Genomic DNA, 21,740 nt, shown 5'->3' with positions numbered 1-21,740 from the left:
CTTAGGAGATTTTGAAAATCTCACTAGTATTCAAAAAGAAAATCCATTTCCTTGTTTGAATTCGACCCTCCTGCAATCTGACGTGGTTGAATGCAGCGGAGAGGAAGGCTTTCCAGGCAAATATCAAGCCGTCAGCAACTATATTGCAACCATCACACCCTAGTTATTTCTATTTGCTTAAATATCCATAGAAACCTCACCCACATGAATGAGTTAGTCACCCATGAGCTTCTAATAAACCATGACATAGCACTTCACGCTGATCCCCAGAGTTTGTTATTTAAGGAGCTTTAGGAACCGAAACAATGACCACACAAGGACTTAAAACCAAAATTAAATTAGTCAAACTGGCAAGAGCTAGATTTCCATGAGAACTGGTTGGAATCTTTTCTGCTATTTTCAAAGCTCAGCTCCACTTCTCAGTACATAGGTTGTAACACCTAAGAGGTTGCTAGCCATCACTGGTGAGTGGCAAACCTGCTCCCATTCCTTATGCACAGGCATATGCTGAGATGGATTTGCTCAGCCTCTTTGCAACTGGTCCTTCTCAGACGCCACATAAATTGCTGCACTATTTCCTGAAGCGCTGCAAGGACTAGTGCAAAGTATTCTGGGGTGAATCTGAGGAAAGCCAGTTGCAAATGACTGAACATTAATTTATTTACTTATTGGCATATCTATAGCACTAATCCCACAGTGTCCAAGCACCTATGGTTTCACAATATGAAAGGGAGAAAAATGTTGATATTCTGGCATGAACATGTTAAGTCATTTCACTATAATGGCTGAATAAAACTAAGAAATGGGTTTGCTTTTCTGGAAATTAAATGTAGATTATAGACGTAAATACTGAAATTAATTTGGAGGATGAAGACATACGAGCTGACTCTCATCACAATTCTCAAAGTCAGTGTCATGTTCCACAAGGGCAGAATGTGGAATGAGTCCAAAATTCATTTTTGAATGGACTCAATTTCCATCACATGGTGATGAAGCAGCACAACTTTGTGATGTGAAGGCTTGGAAACCCATCTCTCCACTGCAAAGAAATTATACAAATTGACTTTCCTTTTTTTCATGTTCTTGCGAATCCCACTGGCATTAAGCATCCCACTGCTTCTGCAGCAAGCTAACTAAAACCTCTGACCCCACAATGTAGGATATAAATTCTGATATTGGTGCATCATCAAGGAAGTAAACAAAACAAAACCAGGTTCATTTCTGCACCAGTGAATACACAGGAATGAGGAAGGAACTCAATATTTCCCATATGAAGAACAAAGTAAGTATGAAACAAAAAACATGATCTTCAAGCTAAATAGTGGGCAGTGCCCTTCGATTAGGAATACTCTAGTCCTTAAAAGTGCTGGGTAACAGTTTTCAGGAAGAAGAAAACATAAGGCTATTTCCTCATTCTGACTAATTACTTTCTTTACATTTCCAATTAATTGATACCTATAAAGAAGCCAAAGGTGATTTTACTTCCTCTCTCAGCTTCTCCTGCCATCCCTGCTCTCCATGAGAATGCCTTACCACAAGAGATCATTGCATCAGCATCTTCAGGGGGCAAGGCGGCATCAACAGAGAACTCTATTGGAGAAGCTGTGAATGGCACTGAGCTGACTCCTGGATAAGCAAGTAGCCTGGATCTTAAAAGCACTGATACAATTTCCCCTTCCCAAAACCACCTAAGGAAGAATGACCAGACTCCACTTAGGGATATTTAGAGACCTAGGTAATAAGTTGGTGATTTCAATCCATTTCCTTGTGGATAGAGGTCCACTTCAGAAAAAAATGCAACTGCTCTTTCATTGGCAGAGAGATCAAGGGTCAGATGGACATGGCACATCCCTAGAAGGGTGGTCCCTTCAAATCAGGGGTAAAGATATGATCTTATGGGTGGGGCACAGACTAGGGAAAGCTTCTACTGCGCCTGCTTTTGCTATAGCTGGTGTGTGGGTAAGTAGAGGCTTCAGGCTTGGCAAGATAGCACTTTTCATGAGTACTAAATTGTTTATAAAAGAGAGAAAGATAATTCCAATTAAGACTAAAAAGACATTAGTTAATCAATAATGCTCTAGGGATGAGCCTTGCCTTAAAAGTAGGGAAGAAGATCAAACAGTTTGAGAGAAATCCTAACCTATTGGTTCGCAACCTTTGCAGACTACTGTACCCCTTTCAGGAGTCTGAAATCCAAGCCCCGCCACCTGTGGCAGAACCATGTAATTTAGCTTTGCGGAGGGGCCTGTGGCATGGGACACCAGGCAGTTGCCCTGTTTGCCACCCTCTAACACTGGCCATGCACTTGTGCCCCCCCCCTTCAGGTTTGCAACCCCCCGATTGAGAAACTGATCTAGATGAGTTAACGTACCCCCTGGAAGACCTCTGCGTACCCCCAGAAGTACACGTATCCCTGGTTGAGAACCACTGTTCTAACCCACCCAAAATGAGAAGATAGGCAGTAAGGAAGGGTGTGTATCCCAAAATGAACTCACAAATGTCGAGCTGAAAAGTTCAGAATCATGCTACAAATACAGAATGCATTTTTTCTCCTTTTGGGAAGTCCTATCATCTACTTTCTGAAATGCCTCATCTGCTCAATCCATTTCTTCTCTTTCAAAGTGATATGAGTGTGCTAGGGCCTAATGTGGCAGCAGAATATTAAACTCTGGAGCAAAGGAGGGAAGGTAGACGCAACATATAGCAATATTTTTTTACTTGAAAAATTAATTACAATTGGCTTGGATAGAAACTCTCATGTGGAATGAAAACTGGCTAAGTGACCATAATCAAAAATTAATAATAATTGGCAATGTGACAAGCTGGGGGGAGGTTTATAGAGTGCCACCTTAGTGATCATATTAGATCAGATCTTTATTTAACATCTTGATTAATGCACTGAAAGACAAGAGTAAACAGCATGTTAATGAAATTCACAGCTAACACAAAATTGAGAGATGTTGCAAATACTACTGAGGAGACAGATTAGAAAGGAGGCTTTAGATTAGAAACATGGGCAGAAGATAACAAAATGGGATTTAATTTGGGCAAAGGCAGGCTAATATATCTGCCAGTTGGTGCCCCATTGTACTAGGTGCTGTGCCACCACATAGGAAGCCCCAGGCCCTGCCTCAGCGTTTACAATCCAAGGCCCTGATCCTGCAATCTGATTTACATAGACATCCCCCGATCTTCCTATGTATCTGGATACTTTTATGGCCTTCACAACCACTGTAACCAAATGCCTCTCTTTCCCCACACTTCCCTGCCACTAGGCCCTGGTCTACGGGGGGGGGGGGGGGGGGGGAGGGGGCGGGGGGGGCGGGGGAATCAATCTAAGTTACACAACTTCAGCTACATGAATAACGTAGCTGAAGTCAACATACTTAGATCAACTTACCGTGGTGTCTTCACTGCGGTGAGTCGACTGCTGCCGTTCCCCCGTCAACTCTGCTTGCACCTCTCGCAGCACTGGAGTACAGGAGTCGACGGGAGAGGGCTCGGAGGTCGATTTATCGCGTCTAGACTAGACACGATAAGTCGATCCCCGCTGGATCAATCGCTGCCCGCCGATCCGGTGGCTAGTGTAGACATACCCTAAGAAGCAGGCTTAGGGTGTTTTAAAATGAACAAATGAATGAATGAGGGTACTACTGTGGGAAAATCATGACAGAGATAGGTCTTTTTTGTATCTGAATGCAGTAAACTTATTCCTGCATAGAATCCCAATGAAGTCAATGGGGCTGTGGCCACATAGATCAGATTGCAGAATCAGGACTTAATTTAAAATGAAGTGCAACAAACAATAAGAGGAAGGGGCTCGGGCGGGCTCAGTCATCAGTCCCCCATCCTGGGGTCGTGCGGTAATTTTTGTTGTCAGAGGTGCAATGGAGTTTGAGAACCGCTGGACTAGAGTTAAAAGCCATTGGAATGTTAACCTCAGTGCCCTGGTCAAATTTCAGGCTCAAGTTATATTCTACCCAACTAAATTCCTTAGAAAGGTAATATACACTTCCTGCTCTGAACTGTAGCATAGAGTTCCTGTGCATTATTAAATAATTATGTTTCAAACTAGAGGTTGCTGCCTTTGAGCAGCTAGTGAGGTGATCCATGTATAATTTTTTACATCAGTTTGCTAAATTTAGGCAGTGGTTTGTGACCCTTTGGGATGGAAGTCATATAAATCATTATGATTAAAAGACATTAGCGATTGATGGAAATGCTAACGGGAGTAGCCAGAAATGTGTTTTCTACCTGAAGAAACCAAGAAGCAGCAAAATACATCCAGCCTGAGAGTTCCCAAGCCATTACAAGCTGTACTGCTTAGGTGGGTTATGAAGACTTTCAGATTGTCAGGATTGCTCTCAGGGAAGCTTCTCTTGCCAACATTGACTTTGGAAAGCAACACTCAGAAGCAGAATTGGAATGAATTCTTTTTAGTGTAAAGAAATGATCTGACTGCAGGTGCTTGTGATGCCAGGTGTGTTTGTGTTCACCCACAGGAGCTTTCAGATTGGGGCATCAGAGTAGCACCTCTTGCAGGGAACTCAAGAATCCAGCAGCAATGAGAATTGAAGAAACAAGGAATTAAGAAGAAAAATGCAATGTAAAGCACAAAACCACTTCCTCCAATGGCAAGTTTGCTTTTCAAGGTTTGGACCATGAATCGAGAGGTGACAAGTTTCTCATCTCACATGCCAAAAGCCAGAGGCTTAATGCTGCAGCAAGTACCACATCCACACCTGCCAGCACTTGGAAAAAACCTGTACTGAATCATAAGGTGGCCTGCAGAATTGTAAACAACAGGACCTGGAATAGGCTTAGTGTCATAGAAGTTCAGCTATAATTGTCATTTGCAAAGTCCTGCTGTCATGATTCCTTTTGCCTCTAAGGTACATGCTTCATCACTAGGTGCACAGGGGGAAGATGTCGAAAACGGCACAACGCCTCTTTAGAGGGCCATGTTAGTACTAATCTTGTCTCCGGCAAAGCAGACAGACACCGTGTGCCTCCTGTCTTCCCTGTGCATGGTGAAACATCTGATATAACCAAACTGACTATAAAGCGTCTATTCCGAATACGGCCAGAAGCTACATAGTGCAGCAGCAATCCAGCTCCAAACTACAGCCCAAACAGATGTTAATTTTATCTGATGAAGCTCAGCTGAGGAAGGCCGGCTGGCCTTGGATTTCTCAAGGTTTCATGCTTCCATACAACAAGATTTTGCTACACTGAATAGAAACTGTCCAGTACAAAGGAATCCGCTCCCCTCCCCTCCCCACCCCCCATCCCCTAGTCAGTGAATCTGAGAGATATACTCTTTAAGTGCCATTATTTTGTGGTGACATCTTAATCAGGAACGAGATTGTCACCAGCATTCCTAATTCTGGAATTTAAGAAGAGCAGGAAGTTAACTCCATAATCCACCATGTCTCCTCTCACAACTAAGAATTATTTTTACTTTTTTTGTTACAGTCCACCAGCTACAAGAGTTATCTTTCCACACACACCTTAACAGACTAGCCAGAAAGCTTCTATTTTAGACTTTGAAACCATTTATGAAAATTGGTTTTTGGACAGGAGTGGGCTGTGTGCGCGCACGTGCAAGTTTCCATAAGGCAACTGTCTACAGGCGCAGCAACCATTCAGTAGGACCCAAGTACAGCAATAAATAATGGTAGCTGAACATTGCATTATTAGGTCCTGTCTGACCTATGCACCTAACTTTGAACAGGACTATTGCTAAAGTGGTGTCCTCCAGTTCTATATTTAATTGTTTCTGTGCTGAACTGTCTTTTGGAAAGCAACACACAGTGAAATTACAGGAGAAGGGAAATGGAAGTTCACTTTTAGGAGGAAATGGAGCAATGTAGTGAATAACTCCAGATCCAACTGCCTATCAGAATTTATGATGTGAGCTTTTGCACTGAAGCTGAAGCACACAATCAACTCTGTTTAATTAAAACATATTTGTGAATGAAAAGCATAATGAACAAAGAACTAAGGCTGAAAGTGTATTTTATTTAAATCCAGCTAAAACTCCAAAACAGTATTCGACTCACTTTACAAAAATTCTAACCTTAAAAAAAAAAAAAAAAAAAAAAAAAAGTTAGGTGGTCTGAAAAGGAATAGTTATGAGATCCAGAGTTTTCCAATGTCATATAATCTGTCTCTCATTAACTCTTTCCTCATCAGAATTACACCACATTCCCGACCTTAACACCACATTCCCAACCTTAAATTCACCTTAAAATTTACAAAAATATATGCAAAAGTCAAAACATATTAAATTTGTAGGCTATAATTGGAGACAGATTCCTTGAATAAGAAATAAGATTTTACTTTTCAAGTAGGGGGAGGAATCGTAAGTGAACTTCAGGTAAAAGTTCTAAACATAAAAAGAGGTTTTGAAAGTTATGTTTATAGCAAATTTAAAAAAAAAAAAAAACCTCTCTATCCCAAGAGATACAGTATGTAAAACTTCAGAGGGATTTGTTTATTTTTTTTTACAGAAGTGCCAAAGGGATGGAGGGGAAGAAATCAAGTTTATAACAACAACTAGTTTCAACCTTTAATTATAGAGCAGCTATTGCCACTCCTTAGTTCTGAGTGACTAACAGGCCCATTTTAGAGAACACCACTGCAGTTTAAACAATATGAAAGCAGAAGTCAGCTGCCTCGACCCCAGTACCTAGTATTCCTCTTAACCATTGCTAAGATTAAAATACAGAGAACCCAAACACGTTGGATTTAGTGGCTGACACAAGCACTAGCACGCTGACATTAAGTGGGAACCCATCATACTCACACGGAGATCAGAGACTCCATGTCCCTTTGGATCCTGCTGATTGGAGCAGTTCTGAAGTTTATATATCCAGTATTGTTTTGCTGTGATAAAAAAGTTCCAAGGCAACAGAGAGCCAATACCCAGGATGAAAAAAATAACATAGGCACCATTTAAGTGATCCTTCGGCTTTTGCAGACTGTATCTGTTCCCCACTGGCTCCTCAATCAGAGGCTCTTCTTCTCGGAAAGAGGTATTCACTGGTTTATATGCAGAGTTAGCACTGTGCTGAAATCGGTCGTCTCCATCTTCCAAATCAACAGCCACTTCCAGGGGAAAGCAAAGAAAGAGAGAGATTATTATGTATGATAAAAGTAATCATAAATTATATGCCAGCTGGATGAAATATCTCAGGAAGTCAAGAAACACAAGGCACACATTTCCTGTCAGCTTGTAGAGGAAGATATCCCAGTTTTCTCTCTCAGCCCATAGAGAAAGAGGGGCAGTGTGGTCCAAAAAGAAAGCAGGATGAGACTGGGAATTGGGAACTCCTGAGTACTAATCCCAGTTTAGCCAACAATTAATTCACTGTGTGGCCTTGGGCAAAACACTTGATTTCTGTGTTCACTTCCCCACCCATACGGTGGGGAAACGTACCTCACAAGGATGTTGAGGATTAATGGGTTAGTTTGTATGCTGCTTTCAAAGAACAGGGATGTTATTCCAGACTAAGGTAAGTATGACAAAGAGGAGACATGGTCACTGGCCACACACAGTGAACAGGAGCTACAATGAAAGATGGAAACACCATGACTGAGAAAGGTTTAAAGTAGGGTGAGATGATGATGATGGAAACAATGGGACAAAGAATGAGATGAGACACCGAGGGATATGATGCAGTGCATGAGGGGCTACAGGCATGATGCTCTGCTCACTGGCACAATAGCAGATGGATCCGTTCTAGGGCTAAAGGAAGTCACAAGAAGCACTGGGCCAACGACAATAACCCCACACAGAAGTATCTAACGAACTGTCATGCAGTCAGACAGGTCTACCCGCTGCAGTATGTGGGGCATGTCTGATTGTACAACATCACTGTGCTTGTTCTAACAGGGGTGGAGCCCCAATAAATAATTACTTGAATGTCAATGCTTTAATGCAGGAGTGGGCAAACTTTTTGGCCTGAGGGCCACATTGGGTTTCCGAAATTGTATGGAGGGCCGGTTAGGGGAGGCTGTGCCTCCCCAAACAGCCAGGCGTGGCCAGGCCCCCGCCCCCATCCGACCCCCCCCTGCTTCTCGCCCCCTGATGGCCCCCCCGGGGCTCCTGCCCCATCCACCCCTCCTTCTCCCTGTCCCCTGACAGCCCCTGTAACCCCTGCCCCTGACTGCCCCCCGCCATCCCATCCAACCCCCCCCTTCCTGACTGCCTCCCCGGGACCCCTGCCCCCACTGAACCCCCGTTTCCCGCCCTCTGACCGCTCCAACCCCTATCCATACCACCACCCTGAACTCACCTGCCCTCTAGCCAACCCCCCTTGCTCCCTGCCCCCTTACCACACTTCCTGGAGCACCGGTGGCTGACGGCGCTACAGCCGCGCCGCCTGGCTGGAGCCAGCCACACCACCATGCAGCACAGAGCACTGGGTCAGGCCGTGGCTCTGTAGCTGAACTGCCCGGCAAGAGCTCACAGCCCCGCCGCCCAGAGCATTGCGCCGGCGGCGCAGTGAGCTGAGGCTGCAGGGAAGGGAGAATAGCAAGGGAGAAGCCAGAGTCTAGCCTCCCGGGCCAGGAGCTCAGGGGCCGGGCAGGAGGGTCCGGCGGGCCGGATGTGGCCCGTGAGCCATAGTTTGCCCACCTCTGCTTTAATTTCAATGTTTCCATCATAAACCCTCATCACACAGAACAGTAACTCAAACATATTTCATGCCCTACACAAGGCAGCATCAGCCTGTGCCTATCTATCCTTAAACCAAGTTCAAAATGAAATCTGGTGGGCCATTTTAAGTGAAAGACAACAAAGAAAGTAGCTTAGGGCAAGTCTACACTTAAAATGCTGCATCGGCACTGAAGCACCGATGCCGCTGTAGCACTTTAATGAAGACGCTCCTAGCCGGACGGGAGAGAGCTCTCCCATCAGCACAGTTAATCCACCTCCCCGAGTGGCTGTAGTTATGTAGATGCTCTCCCACCAACACAGAGCTGTCTACACAGGAGGATAGGTTGGTATAACTATGATGCTCAGGAGGGTGGATTTTCACACCCCTGAGCGATGTCATCACACCGATGTAAAGCAGTAGTGCAGACCAGACCTTAGCATTTCAGTCACCCGTGTGTGGCGGAGCTCTTCAATCCCAAACCCTTCAACAGACCCTCCTCGCCAGTGGCCACAAGGCAAATGGCCCCTAGGGGTGCCCCCAGCTCCAGCAACCTTGCGTGGGGCAGGGGCCTGCTCAGCTCGCCCTTGGGGCTCCCCCCAAAGCAGCTCGACAAACGTTGCTTTCAGCCCAACTTGTGCTCCCTCCACTTAGCCCCGCTACTGCCCAGGGCGCCCGGCAGCCAGGGACAGCCGCCCCGGCCCGGCTCGGGCCAGGGGAAACGCGGGGAGAGGCAGCCGGGCCGGCAGGGAGAGCGGAGCGGAGCGGGGAGGCGGGGCAGGGTCCCCGGCGGCCCCAGAGAAGCGACCCCAGCAGCCACTCACTGTTGCTGCTGTGAGGCTCCAGCCCCGCTCGGGGCAGCAACGATTCCGAGACCGGGGTTTGCAGCAGGGCCTGGCCGGGCAGGGCTCCACCGCGCCGGGTCTACGCCGCACAGCCCTCCCCCGCCGTGCTTCCCAGGCCCGGCCTCCAGCACCGCCCCGCTCGGCCCTGCCCGGGGGCGGGTTCGCAGGCTGGCTGGCTGGCTCTGGGCTGGTCTTCCTTCCTCCTGCCGTGCCCGGCCCCGCAGGGTCCCCCTGTGCTGGCTCGCAGGCAGACAGGACGCAGAGGCGAAGTGGGGGCCACCGGCTCCGAAACCGGGGGAGTGGGGAGCCAGTAGGGGCCATGCCCCACACTTTTTAACATGGGCGTAGGTTGGGGGGCAGAGGGCAACGCTTTTAAAAACTGGGGGGATGGGATTGCCCACGGGGTCTACCCTTGAAAGGCAATTCGGATTAAGGTAGATTGTGAATCTAGATTCAACACAGTGCTTATTCCTGAATAACTCCCTGTGTAGACGGGCTCATGGCAGACTGAGCTTTGTGCAGTTTAGCTCAATCTACTGGATTAAAGCCCATGGGAACACCGTGTAACCAGCCTGCAATAAGAGCATCTGCATGGAGTTATGCAGGAATAGTTATTCCAGGAAAGCTATTCCGGAATAACACAATGTGTAACAAGCCTCGGGTGACACACATCCCTCAGAGTCAGCCCCAAATGTGGTATCTACCTATCCTGTATTTTAATGCTTGTATCTGGTGCCTGACACCCATCATCCACTGAAGAGCCATTCATAAGCATGGGATCATAATATTTGTTTGCAGGGATTTTACAGTGGGGGACACATGCGTTTGTGCCACAAATAAAACACGCAGTGGTGCTGGCCTTTAAAATTAAGCATTGTCCTATGCTATTTATAGTGATCCTTTATAATCACAAAAAGTAGGTAGATACCTTGGTACTGAACCAATGTTAGGGAACACCTAAAGCACCATCTTACAGGTTAAATAGGAAACCAGAGTTCTGATTGCTTGTGGTCATCAAAAAGCCTGGGATACTTTGTGCAAAAATAGTGGTGTTCACCTTAATGTCCTGACCAAATTCTAGTGCATGTAATTACCTTCTGCCTCTCTAAATACCCTGAAATTTCAGTTAGATAGGGTATTAGTCACTTTCTGTCCCAACCAACTGTGCAGAGTTGCTTATTCACAACTGTTGAAATTCTACATTCCACCGCAGGGTTGTGGACAAAGTGATCCCTTGTTAGTTTGTACATCATACAATGCTCTTTGGAATCGTTCAAGAGGAAAGGCACTGTAGAAGTGTAAAAAACATTGTTTGTAGAACAAAATTTCCATTTTCTTCTATTACTTTCTTCCCTATTTCCAGTTATTGTTTACTGCTGTTATTTCAGTTTTCTGCTTCTTCCTCGTTCAGGGCAAGCATCTGATTTCTTTCAAATTTCACTTGCTGTCCACACAGCTGGGAACTACAGAAAGATAATTGTTGACTACAGAACTCTCCCCTTGCTTGTGGAAGAGAGCATTATTATTTATTTACTTTAACACCCAGAGGCCTCATGTGTGCTAAGCACTATACAGACAGCATGAGACAGTCCCCTGTCCCAAAGATATTACACTCTGCAGAGCTGAGCTTGCAAAAATTTACACACATGCTTGCCTTTACTTATTGTGATTACTCAGACACAAACCCAACAAAGGATAGGAAGGGAAACACTCGAAGAAGAATCTTTATTTAAGCTTACTCAATGTGAAACTCTTCCCTTTTGCTCCCCATTTCCTGAAATTTCTGTCTTGAAACTCTCTCAGCAATTTCAGCTAGTCTCTACTCACTCCTGTTAAGCTAGAGCTGGACATAATGAAGACTTGTTAACAAGGATACTTGTGCATATGCAAGAGTAGTCTTTAGTCATTATCCACTTTTTGCCATTTATTGTTGCTCTTCTGTTTAAAGTTTCAACAATCTAACGAGGAATCAGTACAGAAACAATATTGTGACTTAAATGACCCTGCACTATGAAGAATCAAAGTGAAGTTTGCAAATAACCCAAAGGCTGAATTTTTTTGGTCCAACTTTTTGGTGAATATTTATGGATACATTTGCAGAAAGGAACATTGGCTCACAAACAAATCAAGAACAGAAAAAAAACCCCAACTAAATGTATCAGCTGTTTTATTTGCAATTAATAAGCTCTAGCAGAAGAACTACTACAAAAATCAGTGTTTCCAAAAAAGCCACGTTCAGTCTCATTGTCAGACTATGACATACCAAACACTGGTGAGCTGAAAAGGTATTCTCTTCTGTCTTAGGCATCTGCCCATTATTCACTTCACTTCCTTGAACACATAAGAGTGTTAAATTTCTTGGTAAAGTTACTGATTTACCTCTAAGTTAAATTTAAGACAGACACTTTTAAGGCAATTCTTTGATTTTTGTCAAGCAAATGGGCTGTGTTCCCCAATTATAGATGTGAATGAAGGCTTTACAGTGCCCCTTGAGAGTCCAATGAGAAGTGGTGCCAGTATGTGGGGGGAGGGAGGGGATACCTGTACACTGACTTAAGATCAATTCAAATAAAAGAGCACACAATAAAAAAATGAATTTGTTATAAAAGTATAATTTATCTTTCTTATTCCTTTTCTCTCTCTCTCTCTCTCTCTCTCTCTCTCTCCTCTTTTTATAGGGAGCTTTTCACCTTCATCTCAGGAATGCATATTTACCTGAAAATCAATAAATACCTCTAAAATCACAAAACTATAACATTGTAACTTGGTAGCTATGACATACCAGGGGCATAATCCAGACTAGTGGGGAGCTGTGTGACCCCTACCCTCTAATCTGGCATGCCCTTTACAATGCCTTGCTGCTGTAGCCTCCAACCTGGACAGCTCACAAACAGCCTCCAGCATGCAAATCATTCCCAGCTATGTATCTGGGTGTGCTGCAGCCAGCCACACCCTGGCTCTTACCAGCCTTAGTTATGTTGCTGGGTGACCCCAATACACCCCCATCCCAGATCTTCTCACAGAAATGTATGTCCTGTACTGCCAAGCCTGTTTCTGAACAATACGAATATATTACATCCATCATTCCTTAGTTTAAGGGAATAATATGCCAGTTTATTATTTTAAATAGCTATCCAGCCACTTCAATTTAAACACACTGGATTAGATAAAATAGTAAAACAAGTTGATTAACTACAAAGAGAGAGATTTTAAGTGACTATAAGTAATGAGGCATAAAAGTCAGAAATGGTTACAAGAAAAATAAAGATCAAATGCTTACTGGTGCCTACCTTAACAAACTATATTCAATTCAAAGCAACGTTTTCTCGCTGCATGCTTTCAGCAGTCATACTGATCAAACTCTTTAGGTCAGGACCCCTCCCCCAGACTCCAACAGCTGTTTCCTTTATCTTTTCAGGTGCCGAGAATGTGATGGGCAGGGGGAGGGGCAGGCCTGGGATGTCTCCCCCTTCTTTTAATAGTCCTGTCCCTCTTTTAAGAAGCATTTCTAGCTGGGAGCAAGGCAGCAGGCAGTCTATGTGGAAGGAAACTCCATGCTGTTTCTTGGCTAAGATGGAGATTTTTGCCCCGACCCCTTTCCTGCCAGAGAAGGGCCACTTAGCTGGTAATGGTCCATTAGAACTTGTTTATACCTGACTGAGGCATTATCTTGCCATTTGTCTGTGAGAAACTGGCTTGGCCACTCCCCAGACTTATCTGGAAAATATACCTTTAGTCATGAGCTCAGCTTACGTTTATAACTTTACACATAACGCTGCTATGTGTACTTTGCCATGTTATTATTGATCAGCAAATTATGAATTTTTAAATGATACCTCACTAGGCATACCTTGTATAAACATTATTACAGTAATGTGTAGGGTGTGAACACAGGGGTATATTCTGTCACAGTAGCATTATCACATTTGTTTTTCTCGCTTCACCAGAAAAATGGATTGTGATTTTTATGAGATCACCCATAAAAAAAAAGGTTGAAAACATTATTTATTATTATTAGCTTTTGTTGTGGTAATACTCAATAGCCCCAGTCAGGATTGGAGTCCCATTGTGCAAGGTACCGAAAAAACACACAAGAAAAGGTTCCTGCCTCAAAAAGTTTATCGTCTAGGGGGGCAATTTTGCAAAGAATTAAGCACATGAATGACTTTGCCCACATGAAGTCAGTGGGGCTACTCAGAGCCCTGATTCTTCAAAGCTCTTACACATATACTTAATTTTATGCATGAGTAGTCCTACAGAAGTTAATGGGACTACACAGGTGAGTAATTTTATTAATGTTTGTAAATGTTTGCAATATCGGGCCCAAAGTGATCAGGCACACATCTTATTTGTTCCCTTTTTTTCTGTTTGTATTAATTTGATCATTTCCTATATTTTAATCTCTAAAATAATGTTAATCTTTGATTTTTACTGAATATTTTTGTGTTAATTTTAGTCCTATTTTTGCTTATAGTAAACATGACCTTTTTCAGGTTTGGCTTAACCTTTGCCTCATATATGTGTGCATAGTTTAAAATATAGAGTTTAACACTGGCATCTTTCTATTTTTTATATCCTAACCTTTTAAAAATATATGAGATTAAAGGCTTGCCCTCCTTTAAAAAAAACAAAACAAGACCTATGCCCAAATGCTTCTCTACCTCATTGTTGTTAGCTTCATTTTTTTTTAAATTGAATTAATTTAAATACAGACTACTCCCAACTACCATTCCAGCTGTTCATTCTAACCAACCTATGTTAATTCACTGTCCTATCATCCTGTGCATTCCTACTCTCCTGCTGCTCTCCTTCCTACCAGAGCCCTAGACGGAAAGTAAAAATTGCAGCCAATCACATGTAACCTTTACAGTTCTAACGTGTCTGGTTTTCAGAGGTGCTGGGAACCTACAGCTCTCATTGACTTCACTGTGGGACTTGCAGGTGCTTAGCAGTACTTCTGAAAATCAGACCCATATCCTCCTTGATTTCAATAGAGCTACATCAATTTACACCAGCTGAGAATCTGGCTCTATGTCCTCTGGTTCAGGCTTGGGGGGGAAGGAGGGAGAGCAGGGAGAGACTTTGCTTCCTTTCCCTAGTGGCAGGGAGTGTCTCTGTATGGAAACAGGTAAGGATGGAGAGGAACACTGGAATTATCACATTGGATCAGGCCTATTGTCTATCTTGTTCAGTATCCCGTCTCTGCAGGAGCACAGGAGCCTGCACATGACTGCCTTGTCTCTAGGTCCAAATGGCTCCTGCCACTTCCTACTTGTCTACAGAGTTTGAAAGTCACCATCCACATCAAAACTGGCAAAGAAACAGCAGAGCCCTCCACTGGGACTGCATACATGCAGAAAGATTTGAGAAATTCTAGTACAATTATTTTTTTCAGAGATAAAACAATTACTGCAGAATAGATATGCAAACACCTCAGCTACCCATAGCAGCACTGCATGCATACATAAAACAACCCACAGCTGCCTGGAAACAAGTGCGTTGTCCTTAACACAACTGCACCACCTTCTTCGTAGCCTTTTAGGGAAATAAATCAGACTGGCTTGGTCATCCAGATGTAAAATTAACCCTGGGCTCTATTTTTTCCCCCAGCAAACAAGAAGGAAACGTGGCCACCCCTGAGGTACGGTACCAAATGGAATGTACCTAAGACTGAATGACTCTGTATGAGTGTTGTTCTTTCACTGCCTAGTTTTCCTTGGGATTTTCATCTGCATTGACATATCAAACCATGAAAGCACCCGAGGAGCTCTTACAGCCTATCTGGGTCTGTAATCCATCAGCTCAGAAGGATTTGCCTGATATTTCCAAGCTGCTATGGTCTATCATGTCAAAAAATCCACTGTTTAAAAAGTGCCTCTGATCAGATTAGCACAAGAGACCGTGACAGCCTACCAGGGTAAACAATACAATTAGTATTGGTAACAAAATCTGTATTTAACTGAAGCTGTCATGGTCTATCAAGTAAATAGTATCCATGAAAGTGTTTAAAAAGCCAAAAGATGGATGTGTTCAATCAGTAACACCGTTACATGTTGGACCAGAACAGATTTTACATACACTTGTGACATGTTTTTTCTACTGCTATTCCCCGCCTAGCCCTATCACTTGCCTTCCCCAGGAGCTATAGCCACATTCCAAAGCCCCATGGAGTAGGGAGTCTTTCTATTGGCTTCAGTGGACTTTGGATCAGAACCTATATGAGGAGGTCCTGTTGGATTTTCTACCAGACTTGCCCAAGTCTATTTTCTTCCCCTCCCCTATTGGAGATGGCAAAAGAAATGAAAAGATACTGAAGGCAATGGCAGAATAAACTTTGCTCAGCTCTAAGCAAAGAAGAAAAGGGGAGGGCAGTTAAAGGATTCTTGGGACATAACTACATTTTTTTTATTCTGTTTATACAGCATCTGGTACAATGGGGTCCTGGGAATCCCAGGTGCTACCCCAATGCCCATAAAAAGTAAAATAAAATAATAATAATGAATAGAAACTACATTTTGCCAGATGCTGGGAATGAGCGACAGGGGATGGATCACTTGATGATTCCTGTTCTGTTCATTCCCCCTGAAGCATTGGCCACCATCGGAAGACAGGATACTGGGCTAGATGGACCATTGGTCTGACCCAATATGGCCAGACTTATGTACATTGCTCTGTGATGTGGTATAAAGATTTTACTGGTATTTTTGTAGGATAACCTCCATAACTGCCGTGCCATTTGTAATGCAGCCAGCCCAAACTCATGCTGGTAAAACCTTTGTATCACACATTTGGCTATTCTGTATGTGCTACAGGTTTCACCAAAAAAATATGTATAATTTTTAAGAGATTGCAATAAATTTACTGAGACTTTTTAAAAATCCCTGCTCTTACACAGGCAGGCGCCTTAGCACTCTGCATCTAATTGTCCAAGCTTCTGAGGGAGAGGAAAACCATAACTCGTACATTTATAAACCTCTAGACGTGACCTAAAACACTTTTTCTAAACATAAGTGTGCCTTCCTCAAAGGTCTACTGTCCTGGGGAACTTCCAGGGCTAGTGCAGTTAGTCTATTGGAAGTCTGGGAATCTCCTCTTTCTAGTGGTGTAAAGCTCTTGCTTTTAGCACTTAAGGCTCATAAAATGTACAACTTAAGCCTGACAATGTTTGAGTTCTGTGTATTGCCTGTGTAGGGCCTAAGAAGGAAACATTTATTTGGGAGGCTATTTTAGTACCAAGTAAAATGAAATTAATAGCCAGCCATTTGAAGCTGCTCAGAAGTTTGGGATTTTACACTAAGCCCCGAGAAAGATGGATTAGTGGGCAGAAGCACAGTTGCCAACTTTCACGCGGTAAACAAGCACCCCGACTTTCACAATAAGCCAAAAATCAAGCTAATCCCATTTCAAAACAAGGCCAAAACAAGCCAGTCCCTAAGAATCCCAACACTCTATGTGCCTAGATCCCTCCGGCGAGTAGTCTGGGACTGTGGTGGGCCCGCTGTGCACCCCTGACTCTCCCCACCCCTTGCCCCTGCTTGCTGGGAACCTATCAAAAAAAAAAAAAAAAGAAGAAGCAACAAGCTATAAGCCAAACAAGCAACAAGTCATAAACTAGCCAACAAGCAACTCACAAGCCAATTAAGCCAAAACCAAGCCCAATTTCTGCATTGTTGTTTTTTTGCGGGTTTGGCATGGCTGGGCAGAAGGCAGGTGAAATGGTCAAAGGTGCATGATAAAAGAGTTTAGCACGTGGATATCACCACCGTATATATGGTATAATGGGATTACACGCTCAACTCTGGTGATAATTGCTCTAGCACAGGGTTAAAGTGTTTTGGGAATTAGGACGGAATATTGCAAGGGCAATCTTAACCATTGGGCCTGTGCATACAGCCCCCAGTTTTGGGTCTCATCTTGTAGTCCAGAAGCTGAGCTTTCTTTTCCAAAGGTAAATCCTTGTCCTTTATTGTGTGAAGAAAAAAAAAGTATGAACCACATATAAACTGATGGAGTGATGTCTACCTGAGTTTGCAAACATCTTGAAATAATAGCGCTGAGAAGAATGAACAGCCGTGTTCATCCCAGTGGGGTGTAAACTCAGATGTCCAATTATGATATCAACATGAAATATTTCACTGCTGAACAAAGCATGTAAGGGAGAAAGAGGAGGATCATATTATGGAGATCTGCATGAACTATTGAATGATTCATTTTGGTGCGAAGAGTGGGTGGCATTTGGGAGAATACCACCAATTTTCCCTCCTCTCCGCATCCCCCAAATTGATCCATAGAGCCAAAAAACCAGGAGGAGAAAAAAGGAGTCTAGTGAAGCTTCCAGATTCCACTGAGGGAGAGCCAAACCCAAATTGCCCATGGGTGTGTTTGACCCCCTTGAAAGGGAGTCAAGTCTGAGAAGGCCAGCGGAGCAGACAGAACCAAGTTTGTACACCTGCAATCTTCTATGAGCAGTGTCTCATTTTGTCATCCCCAGTGGATGGAGCTTGGTTTGTGGGTGGCGCTCAGAAGACTACCTCTCCTTTTGTTTATAATTTCAAGACCTGGCACTGGATTCAGAAATGTCATTTGTGCAGCTGAGGAGCACATGTTGAGCAGACTGCATGCATCATGGGCAGTTTGTTCTGTGGAGGGAAGCCCCAGCTGAGCAGGTACTCAGTTAAGCACTTGGGGCTGAGGGGGACTTGCTGGTTGCCACTGTAATTCTCCACCTGTGGATGGGGAGGAGGGGGGCCAGGGGCTACCACCTATCATCTGGCAGCTGGAGAGAGAGTCATCAGCCCAACTCCAGGAACAACAGTTCCCAGGAGAGAGCACCCTGAGTCCCTGGATCAGGGGTTCACACAGGACTCTCTACTGGGATGTCAAGATGGAAGCCAGGAGAACCCTCAGCTGGTCTGCTGGGAGGCACCCAATACACAATCCTGCTCTGGAGTGTGAGGGCCGACATATCTATCCCCTTCCCCCCTCAAAAAAGACCCACAGCCCACCTGAAGGCAGGGAATGGTGGGTTGAGGAGAAGGGAGGCACGAGGTGTGTGTCTGTTGATCCTTCAACACAGTTAACATGACTTTAGGTCATGTACGTGGATGACACTCTGTCACCTCTCCCAGGTCAGGTGTCCATCTAAAAATCACACTGTCCCAAAGGCTTACACAGGCAATGTACAGAACTCAAACAGCATCAGGTTTAAGCTGGACATTTTATGAGCCTTAAGTGCTAAAAGCAAGAGGTGTACGTTGCTGGAAAGAGGAGATTCCCAGACTTCCAATGGGCAAACTGCACTAGCCCTGGAAGACCCCAGGACGTTAGACCTTTAAATCAAGGCACTCTTATATTTAGAAAAACTAGTTTAGGTCACCATCTGGAGGTTTTAAAATGTATGAGTTATTGTTTTCCTCTCCCCCAGAAGCCTGGACAATTAGACTTGTGGTATTAAAGCACCTGTCTGTATATGAGCAGGTCTCCTGCTCAGCCTCAGGCCATCTGGGGTTGTTTGAGTTGATTTAAAAGAAGAAAAAGGGAGCACTGTTCTCAGCGTTTGCCTTTGAGACGACAACGTGCGGCAACTGCCCGATCAGGTAGTAACTGTGATCAATTCATCACTTATTAGGCAATTTTGTCGTATTTACTATATTTTTCATAGCCATGTTTTAATTATTACAGTGGCATTTCATCAAGCATATAATAGTGATCGAAAAATAGATGCATCCCCCATTCCTCTAACTAAACATCAGACTTGCTGTTTCAGATGCCGGCTCCAGGGTGGAGGAGCAATGTTGCCATCTAATGGAAAATGTATGTCATTGCAAGCAGGGCACCCATGCCTTTCCAGATAATGGATGCCCATTAGGACATTCTGTTTATTCTCATACAGTGCTTTCTATGAAGCATCATAAGATACTGAGAAGAAGAAAAAATAGAGGAAGTTTACAAGAAGCAAGTATGCACTTAAATATTCTTGAAGGCTAGTGACAGTGAGGGGATAGGGGAAGGAGGAAGACCTAGAGAGAGGGAAGGGGGAGTGGGATTTTAAATGAATCACAGGCTAAAGTGAACAGGAAGACTTTGAGGCAAGGCACAAAACACGTCTCATTACCACAGCATGGAAAGAATAAAATGATGCAAATTGAAAACAGTTTTTAAAAATGCATTGCATTTGATCGCTGTGAAAGGCTTTCGGATTCAGCCTTTTTTCTTTTAAATACTAATAAAAAAATTAGCATAAGGGCTCCAGGCGGTGGCAGCAGCAGCCACCAGACAAACCTTCCACAGTTCTGTTAACAAAATGGATCCTCGCAAGATAGACATGGTAAAGGTAACAGGGGGTCACTTGTTCCCAATTCTCTCTCTCTCTTTGGTGGTTGGGATCTTTCAAACTGAAAAGTGCACTTTATTTGAGGGGGGAAAACCACACTTGCTTATGGCCAGTGCACCCAGCACAATCAATGTGTCCCCTACACACTACCACCCAGACAGAGCACAGATGACACATACATTATTCTCAGCTCAGGTGGAGAGGAAAGCAAAAAGATCCAGCCTCTGATGTACCTGCCTAAAGAAAGCCTAGGATGCAGCATACTTCTTTAGCCAATTAAGGAATCCTCCTCTTCCCAACAACACCCTGGAGAGACATATTGGAGTATAAGCAATTTGAAATGATGCCCACTGGACTGGGCACACGTTTCAAAGGGCAAGCAGGTTCTGTGAGGATATTATGGAGGATGCTTTCCTTGGAGTTTCTGCAGCTCACTGTGTTCTCCCCTGGCAAAATAATCACATTCTTCCCTTCAGAAATGTGACAAGCTTATAGGGAAAGCACTAACTCTGTGGAGAGTCAGCTGCCAGGGATGTTGGCCTTGATGTCCTGGTTGCATTTCAGTTCCATTAAATAACTTCTACCTACCTGCACCTTCTCCTTTACCTTCAATCAGATACAGTATTAATCCAACGAGGAGTACTCGTGGCACCTTAGAGACTAACAAATTTATTTGAGCATAAGCTTTCGTGGGCTAAAATCCACTTCATTGGATGCATGCAGTGGAAAATACAGTAGGAAGATATATATACACAGAGGACATGAAAAAATGGGTGTTGCCATGCTAACTATAACGAGAGTAATCAGTTAAGGTGGGCTATTATCAGCAGGCGAAAAAAACCTGATGCTCAAATAAATTTGTTAGTCTCTAAAGTGCCACAAGTACTCCTCGTTCTTTTTGCTGATACAGACTAACACGGCTGCTACTCTGAAAGTATTAATCCACATTATCATAGAAGTGTAGGGCTGGAACATATCTTAAACGGTCATCTAATCCAGCCCCTATGCTGAGGCAGGCTTAAGTATACTTACACCATTCCTGACGTTCCTGTCTAACCTGTTCTTAACAATCTCTAGTGATGGGAATTTCACAACCTCCCTAGGTAACCCTTCCTTCACTTCCTGCCCAAAATTATTTGTAGTGTTGCTCTGCACTGTTGAACAGCTGCCACTTTCCACCTTGGAGGTGGCTGCATTAAAGTGGTTAGTGAAATAATGAACCAGCATATTGGCCTGTGAGCTGTGTTGACACTAGACTTTTTGCCAAGATTCCCAGTAGTTCACTTCCATGCGTCACAGCAAAGTGAGGAGTACTGATGTAGACAATGTTCCTGCATTTTTAAATACTATGTCATCTAATCCTTCTAAGTGGGGGTCTAAATGACCCAGTGGGAAAAGCACTGATAAGTACCAGTGTCTTGTCTACATAAGCACTTCCTCTGGTGCCACAACTGGTTGAGCTGAAACCTGTGGAAAAATCCTGAGCATCCAAGCCATATAGGCTAATTCTGCCTGAATGCAGGCAGCCAAAGCGCAGGTTTCAATGTTCTATACAAATAAATTAGGAATAGTTCTCTCTCTTTAGGTCAGAACTTGGTGGCAAACGAAGAGACTTCTACTCCAAAGTACAGTTCAGCACACTTCCCACAGTCACCTACTTACTCCTCCATGACAGAAAGGCTATGGATAGCAAGGACAGCAACAGGGATTAACCACTAAAACCTCCCCTTGGATACACAGGTCCCTTATATACCTTGGGTTAGAGGAGAAGTTGAAAAGGCTAACTGTTGCCAAAAGAGACTATATTCCTATAGAAAAAGCTTAGTGGAGTGCTGTGTCTGGGCGTTAGTACGGCATCTTACCTGCTGGTTTGGGATGCAATCTTCTCAGGGAGGCACTATC

At 44.0% G+C, this 21,740-nt stretch overlaps 1 protein-coding gene across 1 annotated transcript in view; it reads right to left on the bottom strand.

The window, feature by feature from the left end:
- Positions 1–21,740, bottom strand: part of SLC29A3 (solute carrier family 29 member 3) — a 44,167-nt gene that overhangs the window by 18,424 nt on the left and 4,003 nt on the right. The window contains exon 2 of the mRNA XM_065408190.1: positions 6,809–7,110. Coding sequence (XP_065264262.1) covers positions 6,809–7,110 — 302 coding nt within the window. The remainder of the gene's footprint in view (positions 1–6,808; positions 7,111–21,740) is intronic.

Source organism: Emys orbicularis, chromosome 7 (assembly GCF_028017835.1).
Source record: "Emys orbicularis isolate rEmyOrb1 chromosome 7, rEmyOrb1.hap1, whole genome shotgun sequence".
Classification (NCBI taxonomy): Eukaryota; Metazoa; Chordata; order Testudines; family Emydidae; genus Emys; species Emys orbicularis.
Note: the sequence above shows the minus strand (reverse complement) of the source record. Positions and strands in the feature narration are given on the sequence as shown.